General features: G+C 31.7%; 1 protein-coding gene across 3 annotated transcripts; it reads right to left on the reverse strand.

The window, feature by feature from the left end:
• Positions 1 to 1,569: 1,569 nt before the first annotated feature.
• LOC107450142 (uncharacterized) lies at positions 1,570 to 17,977 on the reverse strand. 3 transcript variants are annotated; one of them, XM_016065877.4, is made up of 3 exons: positions 7,242 to 7,374; positions 3,385 to 3,478; positions 1,570 to 3,226 (listed from the first exon to the last, which is right to left on the reverse strand). In XM_016065877.4, the coding sequence occupies exon 3, from the start codon at positions 3,205 to 3,207 to the stop codon at positions 2,293 to 2,295; it is 915 nt and encodes a 304-aa protein (XP_015921363.3). In that variant the 5' UTR covers positions 3,208 to 3,226; positions 3,385 to 3,478; positions 7,242 to 7,374; the 3' UTR covers positions 1,570 to 2,292. The 3 variants fall into 3 exon arrangements, with proteins under 3 accessions (XP_015921363.3, XP_071037524.2, XP_015921362.3); XM_071181423.2 differs by lacking the exons at positions 3,385 to 3,478; positions 7,242 to 7,374 and adding an exon at positions 17,961 to 17,977; XM_016065876.5 differs by lacking the exon at positions 3,385 to 3,478 and having other exon boundaries at positions 7,242 to 7,386.
• Positions 17,978 to 19,267: the final 1,290 nt, after the last annotated feature.

Here is a 19,267-nt window from a genome sequence, read left to right on the forward strand (position 1 = left end):
CCGTCATAAAACATTCCTTCCCCCTAAAAACCACGTGAATGTACTCTCATCTTGAGTAGAAGGTCAAATCTACTTGTATCTGAAACCATATGAACATACAATGCCATCTTCTGGAAGAAATTTTATTTTTTAAAACGTTCCGAAGAGCTGGCACAAATATGTGATGACCTGGGGTGAACAAGAAAGCGCTCTGGCACACGGGTGTGTCAGCCGGGAAGTGAGCGTGTTTCTAGCTGACACGTATATGTGACAGTCGGCGCGAAAGGGTTAAAAGCTGGTTTAAGAATATTTTGTTTTGGTTAGAAAAGAAAACCTTGATCTTTAGTTTTATGTACATAAAGTAACACACCAATACTTCAATTCTACCCGAGGTTTTTCCAAAAATGTCTCTGAAAAAAAAAACTTTTTTAAGTGTAATAGTAGAATAATGCATAAAAGTACAAATTGTGTAGCTAGCAAAGACAGGTGATCATTTCATTACTGTGCCAAATACTATTATCTGTCAATATGCAGAATGAAAATACTTACAAAAATACTTTTAAACCTGCAGAGTTTTTGGAAGTAAGCACTAAAGAGCCTTAGTGCTTATAAGTACTGATACTCTTCAGTGCTTATTTGTTATGAAGAAATAACCAGATTTAATTATTGACAAGATATGTAAAAGCTTATCCTAATTACACTTTGATGATATCTTAAACTTACATTAAATCGTTACCCAGTATTTTTCAAATTAAAATGAAAACATTCTTTCTAATATACATCCCAGATCAATATCAAGTTGCATGAAATACTTCGAGTGAAATTGATTCTTAACAAAAGGTTCCAATTATTTGATAATAATATAAGAAGCATTAATGATACAAAGTCATTTCTTGATTAATGCTTGCATAACATTAGATTCCAAGTTTTATTTTTTTTTTTCATTTTTGAACTAATTTTTTATTCCAAACAATAAAATTCAAGGTAAATATTATCGAGCTACAATTTGTTACAAATTTATTAAGGTTTTTCCGATCTGCATAAAGGAATTATATTTAACTGATTCTCAGATAGTAGTGCCTGTTGTTGCTTTTTCATGTGAACTTGTTTTGTCAAATATGTAATAGGAAATTAGCCAACGGTGATAAGCAACTTTAAAAAATCTTTTTTTGTACACACCGAAAGCTCAAGAAACCATAATATTTAATTATTTTTCCATTATATTTAATTCTATTTCTATAATTTTGTACAAAAGTATTTTACATTTAAAACATTGTTCATATAGGAAATGAAAAAATTATATTTCGCATAAATTATATGCTAGAAAAATAAAATGCAAAATACATGATTTTATTATATGGCACCCTTGCAACAATTGTGTCGAAACTCAAAAAAGCGAACTTTCTCGCAAAAAATTAGCATCTATTCCCAACTGCTTTTTTGATTTATTATTATGACTTGTTGCAGTTTCTATCTATAACAAATTTTACTTGCTGTGGTTTAAAAAGTGTATGTGATCGATAAATCTTATTTATTTGCCACTAACGGACCAATTAAAGTAAATAATACACACTGAAGAATGCAAAATAGTTGTGAACTTGACCATTTAATCAAACAAAAAACAACATAATTTGATTCATTAAATCCATGCGTGTGGCATGGCTGGAGCACATTGAAATATTAAATAATAATAGAAATGTAAGAAATATTTTAAATTGGTAACTTTTGAACTCAAGACCAAGAGGAAAACCGGAAAGGAGATGGTTGGTCAATAAAACCTATGATCTAACCAATTAGAAGGTGAAAAACTGAAGTCAAAAGCTGAAAATAGGAAAGTCTGGGGCGATATTATTCAAGAGGCCAAGACTCCCAGCGGGCTGTAGTGCTGTATAAGTAAATAATGGAAGTTTTAAATTAAAAATAAAAAAATATTTTGAGTTATGACGTTTCAAGGGTGTGATATATTACAGTCAGTGTACAAAGAAAATTGTCTACTTATTAGAATTTTACAATTTAGTGAAATAACTTATAACTTACAAAAACATAGATATGCAGTAAATAGTATGCAACTATGTTTGTCAATTTATATATTAATAAGTGTCGTTTATATTTTAACAAAATAAAGGCTGTAGCAAATCAAATACAAGTTTAGAAATCCTATATTATTGAAAAACAAACTACTACTTAGCAAATTAGACTTTAAATTTTAATTATGGGAAACTAAATTAACTAATCCTCTATTTTTTCATATAAATTATAGTTTTTTCAAAACTCTTTGAATCTTAGTTTGTTTTCAAAAAAAAAGTATACATTTTATGATAATTGCTGCATATTGTCTCCTAATAAGTTCTTCTTAGTACGTTTTAAAGTGTTACGCTCCTTATTAAGGAAAAAAATACAATTTCGAATTTTATCCAGAAATCGTTTTACATCGAAATTTTGAGGGTTGACGAATAGATCAAATAGTTCTTTCCATGCAGTGTCTATCGTTTTGACATCATCACCATCAGTATCAAATCTCCATGCGAGTAAATCAATGATCTGAACAGAAGCAGGTACCTCTTCAAAAACTCTAATAAAATGCCTGGTTTCTGCTGACTGAGAGCTCTTCAAAAGCTTTACATAAAGGGATTTGAGTCTTCTGTAAAATACGCTTATGTTCTCTGGATTATAAAAAGCTATCTCATTCAAAAACTCTAGCACATCCTCGTCATCTATAATCGATTCCAATTCCTCCTCTTGGGTTACCAAACGATGGAATGTTTTGATATATTTGCGCGTTTCTTCAAATTGAGAGCTACACTGTACTCCGTGCACATAAACTAGAGAGGTTGAATCGATGTCTTTCTGAAATGTCTGTCTTATTTCAAATTCTTTGGCTTTCAATTCTTTCTCGCTCATTTGTTTGGCGAACAATCCTGCAAAAAAGGTACCGATGGCGGCAGCTATCCTTGCTCCGAAAGTAGCACCTGGGTGTGGAATATCGTCTCCAAGTCTGTTAATTCCTTGGATCACATCACCGATTTTGTCAGATTCTCTGGAGGACTTGTCTACGACTACTTCTAGTTGCTCAAGTAGAGATACGCTTTTACCGCGACATTCATCCCATTCGCTATAAAAAGCCTTGAAGATTTCCAGCGCACGATGGCTACCTACAATTAAATCAGCAACATCTCTACCTGCTGCAATTAATTGTAGTTTCTTTCTTTTAGAATTTGCATCTGCCATTATCAAGAAAAGTTATGAGCTGTAAAAAATAAAAGGAAAATGAATTAAAACAAGACATTTCCAATTATATATTATCTTCTGATTACTGATTATATATAATAGAGATCATAGCTTCTATATATATATATATATATTACTATGTATAAGTAAAGTTGCTATAAACAATTTATAACTTACCATGAAGTCACATTGAGGAGGTGACAATTACACTTTCGTTTGAGAGGATGTCTTTTTATACATATTTATTATTTATATCCAAGTGTTGGTGAGACTGTAAATACGGATATAAAACAAATAAATTTTTGCTTGTAAATTATTTTTCTCTTATTTCACCATATCGCGAGAACTCTTTAGGCGAATTGAAAAGGTTTGCACTCAATTGTAAAATTCATTCATCAAAGGTTATTTCATGCAAAAAATATAATAAATTTTAGTAATTAATTATTTTTTATAATTATTTTATTTAATAATAGTCGAGAAAATTTGAATTGAAAGGTGTAAAAAATTGTGCATCATTTTAACAAATGTAATTTTATGTGTCAAAATTGAACGAAATCGGTGGGATAGTTCCTGAGTAATCGAATTTTAAATCTGTGACTTTTTCAAAATTCGGTTTCTCAGGAACCATTCGACCGATTTCATTCAATCTTTGTATTTTGCCACATAAAAGTACATTCTTTAAAATGGTGTAAAAATTTGTATACCTTGCAGTTCAAAATGTTTACGACTTTTTCCATGCTTTATTATATATTAAAATTATTTTTTGACCGAAATAATCTTTCGATAGACGGATATTTTAATCGTGGGCCAAAAAAAAAATTTTTTCCAATTCGCTTAAAAAGTTCTCGAGATATGGTGAAATGCGCCTAAGTAAAATGGACATTAAGGGGTCAAAACATTCAGCTGCTCTATTGACCTAACTGTTTTAGGATCACATTTCCCAGACTACGGCTTCTCTCTTCATTTTGAGGGTCAGGAATCCAAATTCCTCGGAATAAAGGTAGGTTTATTCAGAGAAATACATTTTTACACCTGGTTTCGTAACTTAAAATATCGTTTGCACTAACTAATTAGAACATTTGTGATCACTTCGAACTATTGAATCCTGGTACGTGAAAATCTGAACATGAGATCAAAAGTTATTCTGGGTGATTTGTTTATTTATTTATTTATTTTGTGCACTGTATATTAAAGCCTGCTTAGTTTACTAAATTTTAATCAAATGCAGTACTGATAAAAACGAAAGAAAATATTCATTATGAATCACTGAAAAATAAAATTTACTTCAACGTAATAGTAAATGAAATTTAAAAGGAAAATGTATATTAAAGTTAACATAGCCTTTTTGTAAAATGAAATAGGCCCGCTGTAAGTTAACTGTTTAGAAATATTTTAACGTTCTTCAAAAAAAAAATTAAGATTAAATTTACTTGTTCAATATTTTTCAAGGAAAAATTGATCATTGGCACTAAATTCAACCCCCTCTCCTCCTTACAGATTTTTAAGAACCTTATTTAAAGAGGTTCTACACCATTTTTTTTTCTAATGATTGGAATATAAGTTATTTCTGTATTGTTTTTTCTATCTTGTCTGGTTTTTTTGATGCTCTCTGTTTAGCCTTCGAAATAAACAGGAGGTGTACTGATTATAAACTAATATAGAAATAATTGAAATAGAGATGAATTTGAATCGAATCACTATTCAAATAAAAATTTTAATTTTTGCGGCAATTGCTGGAAAAAATTGTAACAAACTAATTTTCAAGAAAGTTAATCTAGGGCCTCTCTCTCACACTGTACCGCAGTTCAATTGCAGTTGAATCAGCTAACTGTTTATTATCATATCGCCCCATGATTAAAAGTTCCATAGTTCCAAATAGCATAGCCTATGCATACGAAATTCATGGTTTCAACATGATTAAACTTTGGCTCTTTACTATTGCTTTAAGTATACATTCTTATTTAATTACAATAAAGTATTTGGGACAGTTCTCCATTTTTTTTTTTCTAAATTTGTATAATGCAAAATTGTACGCTGATATAATAGCGAAAATTTTATGTTCACATTTGAAGCCAAAAAATAATAACTTATTTTGATAAATCTATTTTTAATATGAAAAAAAGTTGTATGCTAATATAAATTACTATTTTCTAAATGGTAATTTAGAAACGATAATAAAAAATTCGTTATGGTAATAACTTAAAATTCTTATTAAAAGCAAAAATGACTTTAAAAAAGAAAATTAATGCTCTCAAAAAAAATTTTTCTAACCTTAAAAAAAAATGTACTTTTAATTTGTATTTAATCAAAAAATAAGTTAAAATAAATATGTAATTTATAGTTAAATAAAGGTAAATTATAAATGTATAATTAATATAAAAATTAAATAAATTTGTTTATAATTATTTAATTTATAATTAAATAACTGTAGGTGAAACATAAATTATACGCTCTATGAGGGGGGAAAATACATAGGTTTAAAAATAATACATTTGTCATCAAATATTCTAAGCTCTGAGTGTGATAAATCTGATTAATACCGTAAAATCTGGTTTACCAACGTCCAGGTAAAACTTAAGTACTGGCTGTAAAAAAGGATCTTCAAAAACGCACCACTTCTTTCCAATTTAAAAACATGTTATATTCGTTCGTGATTTCTGATCTAATTGAATTTCAAATATGATAAGCCAAAATAAAAGATCAGTCAGAGATAGCTACAATTATCCTAAATCATTCATTATAGCTACAATTCCTAATCATTCTAGCGGTTTCCAAATGGTCTTTCATGAAACTCTAGGGTTCCACGAATTAATACTTTTAATAACCGATGATGTGAAACCTCCTATAACTCATAATTTATTTTATTTTTTAATTGCTTTCATGAAATTATTTCAAGTACAATACCAATGAAATAGAAGTGGCACTTTTTTAAAAGAAAATATAATATTTCTAGTAATATTACATTTAATAAATTATGAAAAGAACAAGTATTTGTAAAATGTTGCATTAGTATTTCAAATCGCACTTTTCAAATCAAAATAAAATAACTGAACTCTTTAACAAAGTAAGATAACCTAGAAATTATTTTCAACGTTTATAGCAATTCTCATTAGCTTTTATTCTCGAAGAAAACCATAATGCGGTTATTATATTATTCATTTTCGGCTTAAATATTTATATATGTATACACACACACACACACACATATATATATATATATACCAAGAACAACAGATCCATAATTGGACTAGATATAGTATAAGGATTGCAAATTTAAACTGTCGGATATGAAACCTAATTAAAGATTATTGTTGACAAAACAATGAAAAATCTTCATTCCTCTAAATAAATATTTCAAAAACAGTCTTCTATAGGTTATTACGTTCACAATTAGTTTTATAAAATTAATTTATAATATCGGGATTCCGCCGAAAAACAATTGATCATTTAGTTTTCTTAAACCGAAAAAAAATTGGGAATCGTTGCTTTATTTTACCAAGAAGCTCCTTCTTTACACGGCACAATTTTTTTCATAGTTCGAATTTTTTAACCGAACAAACAATTCCTTTTGTCCACCTCCCTAGCAGCAAAATAACGTGGGCCCTCATTGGACCAATCTTTCCAAATAAGAGTTCAAAGGGGCAATATATTTCCAATTTATTTTCGAATACTCTGTAGAATTGTCCGAACCAACCGATATTCTACTGCAACTTTAAAACCAATATCAACCCTATATGGAATTGTCAGATTCACCCGATATTTTATAGTTATTATTCAGCCGATATTGACACAGCATGGAACCAATATTAAAAAATCTAAGCATCCAAAAATTGGTTCCTCGGAGCATGTTCATAGGACCCATATTGAGCCCAACTGGATCCAAGATACAATTGTTGCTAGGGCTTATAGATACAATATCAATAAATTAACAACTAAGTAAGAGGAAAAAAAATCTGTTTTCGATCAAAATAGAATTTTTTTCACAATTGTTAACACTAAGAAGTAATAAATATTTAAATAATTTTTAGTCTTACTCCAATTATTCTTTCTGGAATACTTCGGAACCTAAACTAACAAGTCGCATTTTTATCAACAATCAACTTGTGATTCACGCCCTGAAGTCTGATAGTGAGAACTTCAGTATCAAAATGATGGCGAAGTTATGAAAAAAAGTAATCTGATCTATATCGAACAGAAAAAAAGAGAGATAGAGAGAGAAAAGACGACGCCTGGTGCTGACACTTATGACTAGTTTCACTTTCAAGTTTCAAGTATTTTACTTTCTTGTGCTACAAACTAAAATGTAACTTTTGTGAGTTTGTGACTGGTTTCTTGAAATCGCCTTCAACCCATTTTCTCGCAATTTTTATGAAACTAATGCAAGTAAAAAAGGAAATATCGATATATTTGTCACATATATAAGTTTTAGTAAATAATGCATTTATTTAAAGTTTTAACAACAATTTATGAAAGGAGAGCGTTTTAGAATATTCGGCGTAACGAGTCCCTGATAGTGATTTCTTTGCATAAAATATACATAAAAAATATAATTTTTTTTTTACTAAAATATACTTATAAAATGAAATATACATTGCGTAAAATCCCAGCAGTGGCTGGTTAATACGAATTTCACCCTAACTCGGATCGACCACAATGCTGACGTAAAATAATTTCAGCGATTGACGTAATCATGAGTTAGAATCCCCTTACTGTCGAGCTAACCGTGGAAAGTTTTCATGGTTCTCCTGTCTTCTGGGTTTGGTTCGAAATTATAAGGCTCCGGAGTTGAGCAGTAAACTCAGTTTATAGCTGTTAAACTCAAAATTGGCGCGTTCGCTCAGTGCCAATTATAAAATAAAATACATTGTGTAAAATGTATCTCCTCACATGGATTATTTTAAAGTAATAATTGAAAAAGTAGCCATATTTTAGTGATATGACAGTGATACTCATCTGTTTTGAGGTTCCGTAAAAACCTATGACCACAGTACCTATATTATTATATAAGGTATCTAGTATCGCAGCTCCTTTTACCTGAATGTCAGTCACCTTCTAGACCAGGGGTTTCCAACTCATATGAGGCCGGGGGCTTACTATTATTAATATAATAAAAATATCATTGAATGCAAGTATTTACATAGTTTATAAAAGAAGATAAAAGTAGTGTAGGCAAATACATACCTCACTATTTATGTACTATATGTGTTAATTTCGAAAATTTATCTTCAGAGAAAATATAATCCAATACAGAGTTTTATTAACATTTAATCCTTTGATGGCAAAATATGATTAGTTTAAAAACAAGACTGAAATTCAGGTACAAATTTAAAATTTAATGAACAGCAAGAATCATCCCTTTGTTAATTCACCGCCAATAATAATAACTAAATAAAAGAAATTCGCATATACGTTTCTTTGAAAATAATTTTAAATGATATTTGTTTATATTTTATAATTTTACCTTCTTAAATAAGTCAATAAAATCTGATTAAAAGCAGATATTTATATATTTGGTTAAAATTTGTATACTGTGGAGATATAGTTAGTGAATGGATTTCTTTTTTTATGCTATAGATGTAGATTATTTTATAAGGAATATTGCTAATAGTTTATTTTTAATATGACACATAAACATAACAAACTCCAATGTTTTTCTGAATATATTTCTGTCTTATATTCATAATTTTTCTTTAAGCAGGTAAATGTTCCATTAGAAGAAAGGAATGCATCTGGAACTATCAAGAAAATAAAAAAAATACTGCAAACCAAATTAGAAGGAAGATGCAAATATTAAAAAATGTTTAAGAAAGAAAGAAATAACTTTTGAAGTTTAAAAAACTTTTCATGTTCAGCGATTCAGATATTTTTTTTAAACTGCCTATTTTCTCAATATTATTTATAACTAAGCTTTAATAAAAGTTAAATCTTTTACTTTGTGGGTAATATCACTAAAAAAGTTTATAATTCAAGAAATTAAGTAATAGCTAGAAATCACAAAGTTCCATCCAAACTTACTTTCTTTAAAAAATATACGAGGGTTGCTATTTATATTTCTGCCCTTGGCAACAGTAAGTGTTGCTAGGCGACCGCAGACGATTTTAATCGAAAGTTTGATATTTTTAAATATAAATTCAGCAGACGATTTACCATTATAGCTTCATTTGTGTTGTTGACAGTAAATTGAAAAGTTCTTCTCTTTCAAAAAATGGAATTGAATCGTGAACATTTTCGTGCCATTATTTTTCATAACTTTCGACGTGGATTGTCAAGACAAGAGTGCTTCGATGAACTTAATTCTTTATTCAGCGATAAAGCGCCATCCTACAGCACTGTAAAAAATTGGTATAACGAATTTAATCGTGGTCGATGTTCGATCCAGGACGAATCCCGTGCAGGTCATCCAAAATCCGTTGTTGTGCCAGAAAAGATCGATGCTGTGCGTGAACTGATAAAGCAAGATAGTCATGTGACATACCGTGAGATAGAGGCGTCTTTGGACATTGGTATGACTAGCATCAGTAAAATATTGCATGAACATTTGAGCGTAAAAAAAATTTGGATCCCGCATAATCTGATAAACGCTCAAAAAAAGGCTCGTGTCGATTGGTGCAAGGATATGTTGGAAAAATACGTTCAAGGCACATCAAAGGCTGTGTATACACAGGTGACAAATCATGGATCTATGCATATGAGCCGGAAACAAAACAGCAATCAACTGTATGGGTCATCCAAGACAACAAAAGTTGTTCGAGGAAGAAGCACATCGAAACAAATGATTGCCTGTTTCTTCAGCATTAACGGTCATGGGGCAACAGTGGCGTTAGAGCAACGCAGGACGGTCAATTCTGAATGGTACACGACCATTTGTTTGCCAGAAGTCATCGGAGAAATTCGAAAAAAGCAGAACAGGCGAATCATTCTTCATCATGCAATGCGAGCTCTCACACATCGACTCAAAGAAAGACATTTCTGACGGAGCGAAAGATCGAACTAATATGTCATCCGCCGTACAGCCCTGATTTGGCACCCAATGACTTCTTCTTATTCCCACACATCAAAAATAAATTACGTGGACAACGATTTTTGACCCCCGAAGAAGCGGTTGATGCATTCAAAACGCATGTTTTGGAGTTACCTCAATCGGACTGGAAAAAGTGCTTTGAAAATTGGTTCAAACGCATGCAAAAGTGTATTGATCATCATGGAGAATATTTTGAAAAACAATAAAATCAATTTCGATCCTACATATTTGCTTTTTCATTATTAGGTCAGAAATATAAATAGCAACCCTCGTACACCAGATAAACTACAAATAAACAATTCTTAGTGTTAGTTTCCTTAAATCTAAATACAGAATGTGTACTTTTTGTTCTAGGTTGATGAATTTCACTATCCTGGCAGCTCAAACGATGATGCCAAAGTGACTTGATGTGTATAGAGTTCAAAGCTGTATATATATTTGTTAATTGATACACGTAAAACTTTTTCGTCCATTTAATGGTGCCTATTAACTTTTTTTTTTACTCATTTACTGTCATTCAATGTGGCATTATCATGCTTATACAAATAGCGAGATTTGTGTAAGACTTTTACATGGCACCAGGGGCGTACGCAAGGGGGGGGGGTTAGGGGTTTAAACCCCCCCCCTTGAGCTCAGACAAAGTGAATTTACAAAATAATACAGACAAAAATAAAAATTTTAGTAGAAATTATGCGGATTATTATTTTTTAAGACTATATATTTTTATTTGCCTTATGCCTACTTTCTTTTTCTCAAGGTATTTCTCAGAATACTGATAAAGCATTTACTATAATAGGGTTGTATTTTTGAAACCAAATTCACGTGATACTGTTACGGGCGAGCCCCGATCACTGGTTCCTTTCTGACCTGCCAGTCGCGATAGTTTTCGAGACTGGCTGGCATTCGCGAGGTCTGGAATCCTAGCCGTTCTGTCGTCTTTGAGACAATTCGAGAATTTTGTAGATGCGGTTAAAAAAAATTATATGAAAGGGGGTTACATTTATTTTCGATTTTAGTCAGACTAAGAGTTATCTCTGCCGCTTGTCCTTCGGAGCTTGTTTCTAAATCTGTTTTGTTTTGGAGACTCTGTGCTCGTTGAAGTTATTCATTCCAGCTCGAAACTTTCAGATCGTAGCTTAGTGGATATTTCTGTGCTAATATATATGTATATATTTTTGCTGTTCTTGGATCTTTAGGATGTCTAAACGCAAGAATTTAACAATTTTTAATTACTTTGAGAAAAAATCACGACCTGAAATTAGTGAGGTGACAGCCAGGGCCGGATTTAAGCTTGGCGGGGCCCTAAGCTACTGAAAATGATGGGGCCCTTTTAAGTTCAATTCTATTTCTATTCACCCAAAGTAAACTGTCGTATTTTTTATTGCTAAATATAATATTAACATTATATTATTAAAAATTTGATAATATTGCTTGATTTTTAAATATATTGATTGTGATGGGACTATAATGTAGAGCCTTTCTATTATTGCACATATTTTTTGAACCAGGAAGAAAACAGAAACTCTTTTTAAGAACATCATAAGTACAGAGTAAAGATTTGGCATGTTAGAAGAACCATTATAGGTTTAACAGAGTTTTTTTTTTTTCTTGAAATTCTGAATACATGTTATTTGGAATTTTAAATGATATATATATATATATATATATATATATATATATATATTGCGAATTTTTTTTCTAAATTGTTTTTTTTTTTTAACGTTACATTTCGCTTTGCTGCTCTATGACTTAGAAACATGAAATTATGAAGGTGTGTCAAAAATAAGCAAGGAGTTAGAAAGAACATAAGAAAATACAATTTGATTATTAGTTTTTTTTTTTATATAACCGCCGTTGAACAACCGACTTAATTTTGAGTTTACGACTACAAATGTTTAACTCCGTTTAATATTGAATAATCACCTTATAATTTTGAACTCAATCCAGAAGACAAGAGAACTGGATCAGTACCCAGAGGTATTGATTTGTTGTGAGAACTTAGAGGACTTTGTGACCACGGCAGATTTAACATGCACCAGTCACCATTTTATACATGAGTATTCTTCGGCCGGCTGGATTCGAAATCCCATTCTCACGAACACGAGTTCTACGCCCTTCCAACCAGGCTATCCCGGCCAAATTATTAGTTTATTTTATAATAGTCATTGAACAGCCAACCTAATTTCGAGTTTACGACTACTAATGTTCAACTTATTAGACTTCTAATTTTAAACTCAATTCAGAACACAAGGGAACTCCAGGATCAAGTATTGGAAGAAATTTTGTCTTGGAGGGGGACGTTTTGATGGAACTGACCAGCATTTAAGTTACATGATGAGGAAAACCACAAAAGCTTTTCACTGTCAGTCTGACAACAAGGGGACTCTAACCTATGATCCGTCTACCACTGAGGATATTTTACTTCGGCACAGTGGCTGCTGTAAGCCGGGTGTAGAATTCGTATCGACCAGTCAACACTGGAATTCGAACTCAGTGCCCTTGAGTCCCTCTTCACTGGGTAATAACTCTGCAAGAGGTACCAATTTTATTGGTTTGCCAAATTTTAGTCATCTTCAAAATGTAAATAGAAATTCAATCGTAATTTTTGTAGAATAATAAGATGGAAATAAACCGTTTTTCCTCTTAATCTGCAGTGATTAATCAGAAGCAACCATGAGGGTTAGTGTGCAAAATGAACAGGGGGTGTAGCTTTCTAGTTTTTTAAATACTTGTTAAATGATTAGTTTTTAACATGCATACTTTAAAAAAAATAAGATATAAATTTTTCAGTATTAAGAAATAATAACTCACAGTTTCGTGTTAGATTTCATAATCATCAGTCCCAAATATACACACCTGCCTTGCGGATATTTATTTATTATTATTATTTTTTTTAAATTTAATAAATGAAGTCATTTGGATACTTGACATTCTTGAACTGGATACTTTAAATGCTTGACATTCGTCATTACAGAATGAAAAGCTTTGAAAGACAAATATTAGTTAATGTTTAATAATATTTAATTAAAGAAAAAACATAACCCGTATTGAAATCTAACGAATTGTCCTTGATAAATTTTGTGACAGAAAAAAAATTGAAGCCTGATACATGTCCGGATTTTTAAAACACTTTCTAATTTTACTATTTAATCAAATTGGTTTCGATGTCTTTCATCCCGCCTGCCTCATTAGTGATTCAGCATATTTCGATATCATTTTTGATTTGGTCTTACTTAATATTAATTTGTTTGCGACAATTAATTTGTATAATTTTTTTACTACATTTTTGCGAGGAGTTTAAAAATATAATATCGAGGCATTAACTGAAGTTAAATTGGCTTTTTTTGTATGCCTCTTTTACTTACATCATCCACACACCCACACGCGACCGACTGCTTCTTAGAAACAAATATTAAATATTCTCTTGATTAAATGATGGGACAAAATTCGCCTTTTAAACAAACCAAAAAACTTTTCTACCTTTTAAAATTGTTTATTTTTAAATAATTTATTAATACTCAAATTGTTTAAAAGATATGTTCCTTTTCATTAACAACACAGTTTTATATTTTATCTAGTCATTTATTTATACTTTTTAAAATTATTTTTTATTTGTTTTTATTTTATTAAATTAAATGCACAGATTTAAAATAAAAACAAATCTGCCAAAGTTTCATAAATAGTTTCAATTTGCAATTTTAAGAAGTTATTTCGACTTTGCCTTAAAAATTTGAAATCCTTATAAATTAAAAAATTTAGATGCCTTATTGACTTTAAACACATAATAACAACAAAAATCAGGGAGTTAAAAATAGAAACAAGTATGATCAATAAACAATAAAATCATAAGCTAACTAAAAAAATGAATTTTGTGTACGAAATATCATATTTTACAAATTAAACATAATTCATATTTCGGGGATACATGGAAAATTTGGTCAGAAAGGAGGTTTGAACAATATTTTTTACATATATATTTAAACATTTGTTTAGCTGATAATCACTTGATTTCAATGCTCTATCAAGCAATATCACATGTTGCTTCTGTCTATTAGCAGTAAGTAAAATTAAAGTAAAATCACATCTGTTATCTCAATTTCATCCAAAATAAACCAAATCAAGAATTTTGGCAGATAGGCCTGTCAAAGAGGGAATTGAATAGTGGCCCACTATTTAAATAAATAAAGAAGGGAGTTCACGGATTCATGTACGATTAATTTGGAAAATAACAAATTAAAATAAATTACAATAATTAAGTAAATTAAACAATTAAGCTAGTTAAAACATTTAGGATAATTAAAAGGAAAAAAAGGTTTTGTAATAAATTGGAAAAAAATATATTTTTCAAAAAAGAGAAGTTAAAATTAAACGAGAAGCTCTTTAACGACAATGAGACACAACGGAAATCTCGAAACAGAGTGACCCTAAACAAGATTCTCCCACAGCCCTAGAAATTTTTTGCCCAGAAATCAGACAAAAGGGTGTTTCTGTGGACAAAAGAGCCCACAGCAATTTAAAGAAACTGAAAACATTTCCCACAGTGTAAATTGAGGGGGCTATTTGACTACTCCATGAAGTACCGCTTTTTAGGATCCATGGACTACTCCCATCACTGGTAGCTATGAAAGCTACAGGATATTTTGATCAGTCAAAAGGCTTTTTTATTGCTCTTTTGGTTAAAAAAGTGAATAGTAACAATTATTTTATATTTGTAAACACTTCTATTAGATTTTGAAAAGAGTTCGCCAATGTAAAAAAGAAAAAAAAATGTATTTTAGGCTTCAGAGGGCTCCAGTTCCGAATAAAACTTTAAAAAAAAGAAGGAAAAAGTTGGATCTGGGGGCCCTTGCCATCTCGGAGCCCCAAGCTACAGCTTATTTAGCTTATACGTAAATCCGGCCCTGGTGACAGCATCTAGTACCAATGTAAGTTTTTCTGTTGAACAGAAATGTGATACTTCCGTTGAAGAAAACGTTTCCAGCGTAACAGAATCTGATGAATGTGAAAGCGGCCCTCAAAGTGTTACTTCCCACCCATATGACATTGGACTTTTTTCAGAAGATAATACATGCGAGGATAAAAAACTGGATATACTTAAAAATGTTTGGGAACCCAATCCAGTATTTGTTTTTCCTGAAAAAGGAAAAAGAAAATTGAAATTTCAGTACAAATGGCTTTATCGCTGGAAATGGCTTGCATATTCAGAGATTAAGGGTGGTGCTTTTTGCAAATTTTGTGTACTTTTCGCCCCAAGTGGTGCCGGTTCTGGAACGCAACCTTTAGGCCAACTGTGCAATGTAAAATTTGACAACTGGAAAAATGCTGTAGAGTGATTTTCTGAACGCGAGAAATGTCTTTATCACAAAAAATCGATCGAAACTGCTGGGACATTAAACGATATTTTATTTGGAAAGATGAAACCTGTGGATGAACAAGTTGACAGTGCAGCAGGCAGAAGAAAATTAGAAAATAGAAAAAACATTACTCCAATCATTGAAACCATCCTATTTTGTGGAAATCAAGGTCTCGCTCTAAGAGGACATAAGGATTCGGGAATAATTGCTGAACAACCAGGTGAAGAGAACGACGGAAATGTTCGGGCATTGCTTCGTTTCCAGAGTAAGAACGATTCGACTCTTAAGAACATTTTAGAGTCAAGCAGAAAAAATGCTCAGTATACCAGCCCTCGATTTCAGAACGAAGTTATTGAGGTTTGCAATATTTTAATCCTGCAAAAACTAGTCAGCAAGATTAATGATGCAACTTGCTTTTCCATTCTTGCAGATGAAACAACTGATATTGCAGGTATAGAGAAATTATCGTTATGCGTTCGATATGTCGATAAAGAAAATTGTAACATCACCGAAACAGTTTTTGCAATTCATTCCGGTGCATGACTTAACCGGAAAAGCAATAGCAACAACAATATTAGACCAATTACAGTCTATGAAAGTTGATATAAAAAAGTTACGTGGACAGGGGTACGATGGTGCTGCATCAATGAGTGGAAAAATTAATGGTGTACAAGCCCATGTAAGAAGTATTGTCCCATCAGCACTCTATGTACATTGCTCTGCTCATAGCCTCAATTTGGCTGTATCAAATGCATGCGAAATAACTGGCATTAGAAATTGCTTAGGGACAATTAAAACATTATACGACTTTTTAAATACGCCAAAAAGACAGTATGTCCTATCTTCAGCAATAGAGGAGATGGAAACCAGCTCTAAGAGGGAGAAAATTAAACAGCTATGTGCAACCCGTTGGATGGAAAGATACAACTCAGTAACCGCTGTGGTGGAACTTTTCGAGCCTATATCCGAAACACTACAAAAAATATCAGAATGGAAGGATAAGGAATCAGCTACCCAGGCTAATTCTTTACTGTGCACAGTATCTAATTGCCAGTTCGTAATATCTCTTTTGTGCATTTACAAAGTTTTCACCATAACAATCCATCTCTGTAGATACCTACAAAAAACAAGCATAGATTTGATAGAGGCAGTGAGTCTTGCAGAAGATGTCATTAAAGATCTAAAATTAAAGCGTGAAAATGCCACTGAAACATTCTCTGAAATATTCAGCTCTTCTTCTCTTATGCTAACAAGCATTGGATCTTCCACTTCCATGCAAATCCCTAGAATAACAGGAAGACAGAAAAATCGCGATAATTTTCCCTCATCGACACCGGAAACATATTTCAGAGTTAGTGTTTTTATTCCATTTATGGAAAATTTTATAACACAATTAAACTTAAGATTTGTATCGCATCGTGATAATTTGAAAGGATTTCAGTGTCTTCTACCTGCCGATCCTTTCATTTGCCAACCTTCAAACATAAAGGCTTTTGAAGCATTAGTGGAATTTTACGCTGGAGATTTGGATACCTGTAAAGAAAGCCTTAAGTCTGAACAAAAACTCTGGTATAAAAGATTAAAAAGGATTAGTGAAGACGGAGGTAGTGTTCCAAAAACTGCGGCGGATGCTCTTGGAATGTGCAATAAAGATATAACACCAAACATTTTCAAACTCCTAGAAATATTGGTCGTTCTACCTGTTTCAACGAGTGCAAACGAAAGATCCTTTTCGACTTTGCGCCGTTTGAAGACTTATTTACGCAACTCAACGGGAAATAATAGAATGAATGGATTGGCGCTCTTAAGCATTCATAGAAAATTTACCCCAGCTGTCGAAGACATTTTAAACGAACTTGCAAAAAAACCCCGTCGTTTGGATATTACAGTATAAATCAATAAATTTTTAGCGTGTTTGTATACTGGTTTAATTCCCTATTTGTTGGTAAGTCATTTTTTAGTTAAATTCATTGGTTTTCTATGGAATATTCACATTTATATGGTTATTATTTAGGTAGCTGTTACAGTATGAGTAGTTTTTTCTGGCTTGATTTATTCCTACTTTTTAATAAAAATAAAATATTTTACCTCTTATTATAAAAAAAATTATATTCTTAAACTTAAAAAATAAAAATAAAATTTAACTAAACAATGTTGTCGAAATAAAAAGTCAAAATTGTCCAGCTGTCTAAATTAGGGAAGTAATAGTGCTTTATTACATACTCGAATTTCTTTTAGTAATTTCTGAAAATTATGAACCCCCCCCCCCTTGAAAAAGTTCTGCGTACGCCACTGGACGGCTGAATAACATCTATGAAATTTTACATTTGTGCAAATAAACGCTGGTCAGAAAAAGGAAATATGAGAATGTTACTCACCCCGATGAACATCAAGTTGACATCTTTATGTTGTTGTCGAGGTAGGACAATAAAAGGAAAATATCAAACAAAACAAAGAGACAATTTCTTTTCTCGTTTAAAAAAAAACAGTGGGTTTATTCATTTCATTTGTACAAGGGATCAACTGAATTACATGAGTGGGGATGCGTTGATACCCCAAGCCACAGCTCAAGCAGGGTATGAACTTGCTCAACAGAGAAAAACATTATAAACTTCAAATGACTCGCATTTTGAAAAAAAAAACTTTGCCAAATTGCTTGACAAACACTGCACCTTAAAATTTAAAACATTTGACAAAAAAAAGGGGGCTGAAGTCGTGCAAATAACTCGTATATATAAAATTACTAAAAAGAGGTTTGACGGGCCTCGCTGACCCAAAAGGGCCAGCTTACCAGTCGCAAAGGGTAACCGCGCGGGAAAGTACGAGTTGTAAAGCAGGAAAGAAAACGACTGTCATTGGATGGGGGATTACCACACGATTACGTCAACACCAATCAGTGCAAATAGTACTCCCACACATACCAAATAAGGTGCCAAAGGGAAGAAGTCCCCAAAAAAGGCGTGAACACCCCAAAAATTCTAGAAAAATCTAGAAAAATCCGGCTGGAAGAATAATCACCACGTGCAAAATTGAAGGTTACGTGAAAGTGATGGGAAAAGAAGTTAAGTGGTGACGTAAACTAGAAAGTGAGGGAAAAGAATGTCGTCCTTGAGGACAGTGGGGTCAGGCAACCTTGAATTGTAAAAGGTGAAAAGAGAGAAAGACACAAAAAATGCGTTGCTAACGTAAAAGTAAAAGAAACATTTCCAATTCTCTTCACAGAAAAAAAAATGGGTAAAAAAAATGAAGAGAAATAAAATAGGAAAAGTACAAATACTATTAACTATGAAAGATTAAATTAAATTTAAATTACTGACATGAAAAAAATCGTCACACAACACTGTGACAACACGGGTTCTTCTATTTTCGGTTTTTCTATAATATTCAATCGTCTCTTTAATTTAGTACTGGTTTCTAGAAATCTATCTTCGTACACAGTTATTGCGTCACACTCTAAATCAAAATTATCTTGCGAGCATGTTTGATCATCACTTAAAATGGATAAAAGTTTAAAATCCAATTCTTTGTATTTCTGTTCTAAAAGAACAATTTGTGTGGCCAAAATATGGGGATCATTTTCATTTTCTTTCAATAAATCTAACGCCTTATTCAATGCCTTTGAGAAATTACTTCTCGCTGGCGTTCGTAATCTTTTAACACTCTCAACTGACATATCTATTTCGTA

This window comes from Parasteatoda tepidariorum, chromosome 8 (genome assembly GCF_982258835.1).
Source record: "Parasteatoda tepidariorum strain Cologne lab strain chromosome 8, Ptep-v5.0, whole genome shotgun sequence".
NCBI lineage: Eukaryota > Metazoa > Arthropoda > Arachnida > Araneae > Theridiidae > Parasteatoda > Parasteatoda tepidariorum.